The sequence below is a fragment of the Nannospalax galili genome, unplaced genomic scaffold (assembly GCF_000622305.1).
Source record: "Nannospalax galili isolate Female #2095 unplaced genomic scaffold, S.galili_v1.0 scaffold324, whole genome shotgun sequence".
Classification (NCBI taxonomy): domain Eukaryota; kingdom Metazoa; phylum Chordata; class Mammalia; order Rodentia; family Spalacidae; genus Nannospalax; species Nannospalax galili.
The window spans coordinates 6,114,089-6,122,773 of record NW_008353027.1 but is presented as its reverse complement, the minus strand read 5'-3'; the positions used below and the strand labels follow the sequence as shown (position 1 = coordinate 6,122,773).

The 8,685-nt window shown below is 40.3% G+C and overlaps 1 protein-coding gene across 1 annotated transcript in view; it reads left to right on the top strand.

Moving 5' to 3' along the window:
* Snx3 (sorting nexin 3) overlaps positions 1-8,685 on the top strand; it is a 42,870-nt gene that overhangs the window by 26,515 nt on the left and 7,670 nt on the right. The window contains exon 2 of the mRNA XM_008850317.2: positions 4,325-4,420. Coding sequence (XP_008848539.1) covers positions 4,325-4,420 — 96 coding nt within the window. The remainder of the gene's footprint in view (positions 1-4,324; positions 4,421-8,685) is intronic.

Genomic DNA, 8,685 nt, shown 5'->3' with positions numbered 1-8,685 from the left:
TTGAGACAGGGTCTCCCTGTAGCCCCAGCTGTCCTGGAACTATGTAGACCAGGCTGGCCTTGAACTCAGAGATATGCCTGCCTCTGCCTCCCGAGTGCTGGGGTTAAGGGTGTGTGCCACCACGCCTGGCTGTTTGCGCTGTTTTTAACTACACAATTTCAAATTAAAAATATTTTTATATGTATGTTTGTGTCCCTGCATGAGTTTATATGTACCATGTAAATATCCAAAGAAGCCAAAACAGGGCATCAGATCTCCTGGAACTGGAGTTGCAGGTAAATGAGCTGCCGAGTGGGTGTCAGGAGAACCAATTTCAGGTCTTCTGGAAGAGCGGCAGACAGTTATACCACTCAACTGTCTTTCTAGCCCCCAATTTTAAATTTTTATGTGTTTTGTTTTCTGTTCTTGGTGTTCCATAAGCTTCATTAGGACAAGGATTAGCATTTTATTCATTTCAATGATTCCTTATCTAGCATTATTTCCTTACAGAAGCTCAGTAAATAATATCTTGATGTCTTCCCAAAGCTAGAGGGGATGAAATGTCCTTACTTTGCCAGGCTCAGCATTAAATAACTTGAAGGTGGCAAGTCTACTGAGAGCTCAGTGGGTCATAAACATGACAATTTTACACTTGTTTATTTTGATGATGCTCAAGTGACCATGTAATGGTCAGGAAAACTTTAAGATATAACATAGACTGGCTTCAAAGTTCCTGTTTTGAGGATGACCTTGAACTCCTGATCCTCCTGCCTCTACCTCCCTAGTGCTGGGATTATAGACACGTGCCAGCATACCTGGTTTGATCAGGAAAAACTTTTTAACAGATTCACTCAAACTCCATATTCTAAATGTAATGGGAAAGTACTATTAAATTACTGCTTGGTTTGTTTTTTGCAGCACTAGGAGATCTTTTTCTTTTTTTCTTTTTCTTTTTTCAGTCTTTTTGAGACAGGGTCTCCCTGTAGTCCCAGCTGTCCTGGAACTCATAGAGATCCGCCTGCCTCTGCCTCCCAAATTCTGGGATTAAAGGCGTGTACCAGCACGCCCAGCTACAGACCACCTTTTTCATGCAGAGCAAGCACTCTTACTACCACTGGATACCCTCATCCAAAGTTTCTTGCTAGACTGTCAAAACTCCAAACTGGCCCTCCTTCAGAAAATCATAGCCAGAGAAAACTAAAAAGAATTTTCTTAAACTAGCCATAATCCTTTTTAGAATATATAAGCTACTAGCTAATATAGAAGGGAAGAGACTTTCCTCCTCATTCTTCACTCAGAGTGAATCAGATATAATCATGATTGTGTCAAAAGTTCAAAAGGGAAAATGGAAGGTAAAATGAGCTGAATTGGCGCTCTTCCCTCAACATTGTACCTGTAAGCTTGATATGTTGTTTCAGAGATTAACTTTATAGACTTCCGTACCCAGAAGTATGAAAATTCTTAGGGACCTCTTTTCACAGGACTGATCTTAACATACTGAATAAAGAGAGCAGTTAATCTCTTTTGTAAAGTAATTTGAGAGGAGGGAATTCAAAATGTAAAATCTCACCTGCAGAAAATACTCAGCTCTGTTAAAGACCTTTCTATCTTTAGACACTTACAAAGACTTAATATTTTAATGCGGAAGGGTGAACTTGGTTAAAAAGCCAATGGGTGAAATTAGAGAGAAATAATCCATTGCTTTCTTTCTGTGAATTGCCATCCTGCTCTCCGGGGGACCTCATTTTTTTTTTATTCTGAGGAATGAGAATACCCCTCTGTATAGCAAGCCAGCATCTCTAAATACAAGCTTGACTTTTAGTATAATAAGAGTCTTGTTAGGTGCAATTTTGCTCTTAGTCATTAATACAATGAACAAATGTTGTGGTTACCTGGGAAAGAAAATTCAAGTGCTTTTAAACCTCTTGTGAGATTTGGTTTCATGCTTGAAACCTATACACTGTTATGCCCAATAGCATCTGTAGAGGAATCCAAGCTCTGTGGTATACAACATAGAAGTTAATACACTTTGGGAAAAATTGACACCACTACAAAATGGATTTAGGCCTGAATAGAAAACTTTTCTTCTCCTGAATGACAGCTATTTACTAGTGGCATTAAGTTTAACAAATGAGTGGAATTTTCTTAGCAATGAATTTTACAAGGTGATGTCTGGATCTACAAAGTAGGAAACTAGCCTTTCCTTCACATGGTGCATTCCTCCCTCCCCCCCTTATTAAACAGTATACAGTCCTAAAAAGGAAAATGCTGAATTAAGAACAAAATTAAGAGTAGGTAGTATTAAAGGCTGGAGAGATGGCTCATATTAAGTAGCTTTCTGTTATCTTTCTTTTGTGCTAAGGATCAAACCCAGGACCCCAGCATTCCAAGTAAGCATTCAACCACTAAGCTTCAGCCTCAGTCTTCTCCCTACCCCCACCTCCCTTTTTTGGTCTGTTTTTTAGACAAGATCTCCTTGTAGCCCCAGCTGGCCTTGATCTCATAGAGATCCACCTGTCTCTCCCAAGGGCTAGAATTAGAGAGGTGTGCCACCACACCTAGCTAAAGGAGAATCTTGTTTTTGTTTGTTCGCTGTTTTAGTTTTTTTGAGATGGGATCTCCCTGTAGCTCCAGCTAGCCTGGATTTGTGTGTGCCCACCATATCATGTGTGTAAAGGTTAAGGACAACTTGCCAGAATTGGTTCTCTTGGCCACATGGGTTCTGGGGATTGAATTAAGGTCAAATCAGGCTTGGCGGCAAGTTCCTTTATCTGCCATCACTATCATGGCCCTCTTGCTACTTTTTTTTTTAAGTAGTCAGAAAGAGCAATAAATAGCCTTTGCAACTTTATAAAGGACAAAATTTGCCCCAAAAGTCACCAAAAATTATGTTACATTATGGCTAACCTCAAAGTACCTAGGTATCATGTTTTTAGTTCTTAAACATTCTCTTCTGCCTGTAAAGCACTGGATGGGTCTATAAGCCTGGTCTACTGACTCTAAATTAATTTAAGCCTAACATGAGCTAAGAGCATATTCTACACTGAACTACAAACTCAGTCCTTAATAGCTTTTTGTTAATATTTATTTATTTATTTGTCTTTTGGGGACAGGGTCTCCCTGTAGTCCCAGCTGACCTGAACTCACTGTAGACCAGGCTGGCCTTGAACTCACAAAGATCCACCTGTCTCTGCCTCCCAAGTGCTGGGATTAAAGGTGTGCACCACCATGCCCGGCTTAAAATTTGTTTATTTTTGAATAATGTGTATGTGTTTGTGTCTGGGTATGTGCACATGAGTGTAGTTCCCCCGGAGGCCAGGAAAGGGCATGAGATTCCTCAGGCTAGACTTAGAGAAGGTTGTAAGCTGCCTACTGTAGGTGTGGTAACTGAACATGGTTCCTCTGCAAGAACAGTAACTGCTCCTAACTGCTTAACCATCTCTCCAGCCCCCTTAATTGCCTTTTTGGGTTTGGTTTGGTTTGGTTTGGTTTGGTTTTTTTGTTTGTTTGTTTGGTTGGTTGGTTGGTTGGTTGGTTTTGGCTCTTAATTTTCTGTTAGTGGTGATTACAGAAACTGCAGCATTTCCCTGCTTTGGGGAGAGGGCATTTTTTAGACGTCAGTTAAGCATAATATTTTAAGTCTGGGAAGATGATGGCTCAGCAGTAAAAAGCCTGCTCAGAACCCAGTGTGAAAAGCCAGGTGTGATTGTGGGCTTCTGCTATCCCAGCACTTCTATGGCAAGATGGCAGGTGGACCAGGAGCATCACCCAGAAGCTTGCAGGGCAGATGGCTGGAAGTACACAGCTTGGTAGCAGAAACAAGAGAGATCCTATCTCAAAACATGGTAAAGGAAAGAACTAAGTCTCAAAATGTGCTCACATACATACCTGTGCTCTCATCCACACACACAAAATAAATTTCAAAAAGGAAAGTTGTATTCCTTGGAGGTTTGACTCAGTAATGGAAAACTTGCCCATCATGTGCAAAGCCCTCAGTTCAATCCCCTACATTGCAAAAAGAAAAAATATTCTCTGCTGGGCCTAGTACCCAAGGTTTATAGTCCCAGTTACTCAAGAGGTTGAGGCAGGAAGATAGCAAGTTCAAGGCTTACTCTGGCCATACAGTGAATTCAAAGCTATCCTAGGCAACTTAGTGAGACCCTGTCTCAAAATAGAAAGTAAAAGAAGAGCTTGGGAACATTTAGCTCAGTGGGAGTATGCTTCATAACTTCATGGTTTTCTTAAGGTAATCAGTTTGTCCTGTTATCAGTTTAACAGATATCTACCCCGTCCCTCTCTGACCCTTTAACATGCTTCCACTTAGCAGTGACTTTTTTGGTTTCAGACAAATCTTCCCATCTTCAAGCTGAAAGAATCTACTGTAAGAAGAAGATACAGTGACTTTGAATGGCTGCGGAGTGAATTGGAAAGAGAAAGCAAGGTAAGAATTATGTGTAACATAACTTCTTTTTTTTTTCTGTTGTTTGTTTTTGTTTCCTTTTTGGTCTTTTTGAGACAGGGTCTCCCTGTAGCCCCAGCTGTCCTGGAACTCACTATATAGACCAGGCTGGTCTTGAGCTCACAGGGATCCGCCTGCCTCTACTTCCCAAGTGCTGGGATTAAAGGCGTGCACCACCACGCCTGGTGAACAAAATCTATTTTAAGGTCCCTTATTTAGCTCTATCTACATCAGGACACAACAGAGGTGTGTCATGAAATGGCATGGTATGCTTAGAGTGAAGTTGTTTTGTAACTGGAATGTAGTAGAAAGACGAGTGCTGTAGGAGTTCTGAATTAGATGAAAGGATGCGTTTTTTTACCTCCATTTAATAGAAATTGAGGGAAAATAACCAGATAAAGTTGGCCAGCTCTGGCAAGCACATCATACATAAATCATCCATCAAAACTAATTCAGATAGCCTCACTCCAAAGAATATCAAAATATAAAATAGGAATAAAGCTAGAGTTACTAAACCCATGAAAAGAATACCCTAAAACTGAACCATCTCTCTAGCCCCCACAGTCAGTTTTAGAAGGGATTATCATCACTCTTTAAAAGAAAGCTACGAGGCGTGATGGCGCAACCTGTAGTGCAGCAGAGCTGAGATTAATGAAAGTGTGAGGCTGCCTTGGTCTAAATAGCAAGTTCTAGTCAGCCAGGGCTACATAGCAAGACTGTGGGGGTGGGAGTAGGGAGAGAGGGAAGAGAGGGAGACCCTAATCTATTGGTAGTAATAATCAAGTTTTCCTCACCTAGTGATAGGCAGTCACTAATTTTATGACCTTATCTATTCTGGACACATCATAGGAAATAGACGTACAGAGTAGCTGCTGGCTGCCTTGGATCTGATTTCTTTTACTTTGCATGTTTCCAGGGTTTATTGTTATAAATTGTATCACACTTCATTTCTTGTTTGGTTTGGTTTTGTTTGGGTTTTTTTTTTTAGGTCTCTGAGACAGGCCCCATAGACCCAGCTGCCTAGAACTCTCTCTATAGACCAGGCTGACCTCAAACTCATAGAGATCTGCTTACCTCTGCCTCCCGAGTGCTGGGACTAAAGGCATGTGCCACCACGCCCAGCTATTCTTTATTCTTATTTATTATATTTATGAAGGAGTATTACGTGGTTTTCACTTGCTGACTACCTTTCTATTTACTGGCTGGCTATCTACATATCTTTAGAGAAATGTTTACTGAGATCTTTTGCCTATTTAATTGGGTTGCTTTTCTTTTTGTTACAGTTCTGTCTACAATGTCAAAAAGCAAATCCAAGATCTCTTGTCATATCTGATTAGCGAATCTCCATTTATGAGTTATTTTACTTTGCATTTAACAGACTAGTTCAACCTCTTTGAAAGTTTTATTCATATTACATTATTGCTAAGAGCAGTACAATCAGATTATTTTATTATATAGTTGTACTCTTAAGTAAGAGGTAAGGTAGGAACTAAATGACAGTACCGTACTTGTCATTACAGTTAGATCCTTTAGCTTTTATCCTTCTAATATGCTTTAGCTTTCAGTACTCTATGTTCACCAGGTATCTTTCAACTTTTTATCCCACATGCATAAACATACTCTTGGATTCTTTTAATTAATGTAAGAAATGTTTGCCTGTTTATCTTTCGTTTTTGAGACAGAGTCTCATTTAGCCTAGGCTGGCAATATAGCCCAGAGTTGCTTTCCTCTTGCCTCTACCTACCATGTGCTGGAATTGCAGGTGAGCCTCACTACTCCTAGCTTTAAGTTGGTAGGAGAATTCTAATTAACTGGAGATTCAGTTCAGTTGGTAGTATGCACGAAGCTTTGTGTTCAAATCCTAGCACTGCATAAACTCAGAATGGTGGCACATGAGACTAATACCAGAACTTACCTAGTAATTCTGACAGAGGAAGATCAGAAGTTCAAGGTCATCATCAGCTACATAATGAGTCTAAGGCCAGCCTGGGTTACACAAGACCCTGTCTCAAAAAAAAAAAAAAAAAAGCTAATTTGATCTTTTCACATCTTTTATTGTTTTGTTTTATGTATATATGTTTTGCCTGCATGTGTGACTAAGTACGCTCATGTCGTGCTGTGCCCGAAGAGGCCAGAAGGAGGTGTCATATCCCTTGGAACTGGAGTTACTAACAGTTGTTAGACACCATGTGGGTTCTGAGAACCAAACCTGGGTCCTCTGCAAGAGTAACCAGTTGCTGAGCCCTCTCTCCAGCCCCTTTTCATACTTATTAAAAAAAAAAAAAATTCTTTTGAGACAGGGTTTCCCTGTAGCCCCAGCTGACCTGGAACTCACTATGTAGACCAGACTGGCCTCAAACTCACAGAAATCTGCCTGCCTCTGCCTCCTGAGTGCTGAGATTAAAGGTGCATGCCACTGCACCCAGCTAAACAACAAGAACAAAAATTTTAACATGACTCAGCAAGTAAAGGCTCTTGCATGATGACCTGAGTTTGATCACAAGAATCCTCATCATGGAAGAAAAGAACTGACTCCTACACGTTGTCTTCTAACCTTCACATGTGCACCATAGTGCACCCCCATATATATACACACAAAATAAGTGAATGAGTAAATGTAAAAATTTTTTTAGTTTATTGATGTTTAAGAGGATCTTTGAACTTTTAGCTGGACAATCCATTCATGACTTTTTTTTTTTTGAGACAGGGTCTCCCTGTAGTCCCAGTTGGCCTGGAACTCGCTATGTAGACCAGGGTGGTCTCAAACTCACAGATCCACCTGCCTCTGCCTCCCAAATACTGGGGCTAAAAGCATGTGCTACCACGCCTGGCCCATTCATGACTTTTATAGGTTATTAAACTTACTGCCTATATCTTAAGGTCCATATGAATGTCAGTTTCGACCACTGTTAGGAAGAATACATACCTACAAAAAAAAAAAAAAAAAAAAAGTATCTGTGCACTGTGGCCCAAGCCTGTAATCCAGGTGGAAACAGGAGAAGCAGGAGTTGAATGTCATCCTCAGCTACATAGCAGGTTTGAGGCCAACCTAGGATACATGAGACTCTATCTCCAAAAAAGAGAGAGGCAGAGGGAGAGAGAAAGAGAACAAGACAAAATAATCTCATAGTTTTTTTGTTCCTGAATTAAGGATGATTATATGCTGGTTTAAATGCAGATGTTCTTCCCCATTAGACAGCCATTCTATTAGAATTCATTGAACAGGATCCTTTCTCTATGGTAAGGTTTCTACATATTAACATTCAACTTAAAATTGTTAATATGGGGGAGAGATTTGTGGGTATAAAAACAGATTTATGCCCAGTGTGGTGGTGTGCGCCTTTAATCTCAGCCCACAGGAGGCAGAAACCGGTGGATCTCTGCGAGATCGAGGCTACCCTGGTTCACATCATGACTTCCAGGTCAGCTGTGACTTGAAAGACAACCAACAAAAAGACAAAAACAGATTTATGCTGGGCATGATGGTGCACACCTTTAATCCCAGGCAGAGGCAGATCTACATAGTTGCCAACCAACTGAAGCTGCAGGGAGACCCTGTTTCAAAAAAAACAGGGGCTGGAGAGATGGCTAGTGGTTAAGATCCTCTTGGAGAGGATCCAGGTTCTGTTCCCAGCATCCACATGGCAGTTAACAACTGTCTATAACTCCACTTCCAGGGAATCCGACACCCTCTTCTGCCCTCCTCAGGCATTGCACAATGTGGGTGCCCTTACATGTATGCGAGCAATAATATACTCATTCACAGAAAATTAAAATAAATTTAAAAAATAAAAACAAAACGAAAAAAAAGACTCAGGCAAAATTTTTTTGTCATAATTGATGGAGAGAAAATCTTAGAAAGCATTGTGAAGATTATTTTGAGCATTTGATTTGATTTTTATCTACTTATTACTCTGTTTTGTTTTTCCCACTGATCTGTATACAGTTGAACTGATCTTTCTCTCTTTTATTTTACTGATTACTATTTTAAGGTAAGTGCTTAGATTATGAAACTATGAGTCAGGTGTGGTAGCATGTCTGTAATCCCATCACTCCAGAGGCAACTTACTTGCTGTGCAGCAGGAACTTGAAAGTTTAGCTCTTACGCAGGGGATATAGCTCCATATTAGAGCTCTTGGCTTGCTTACCATGTGCAAGGTTTTGTGTTCAGTCCCCAGAATTGCAACAACTGTTTTTGGTGATATTTGTTTGGTTTTGTTTTTTTCCTTAAAATGTATTTATATTTA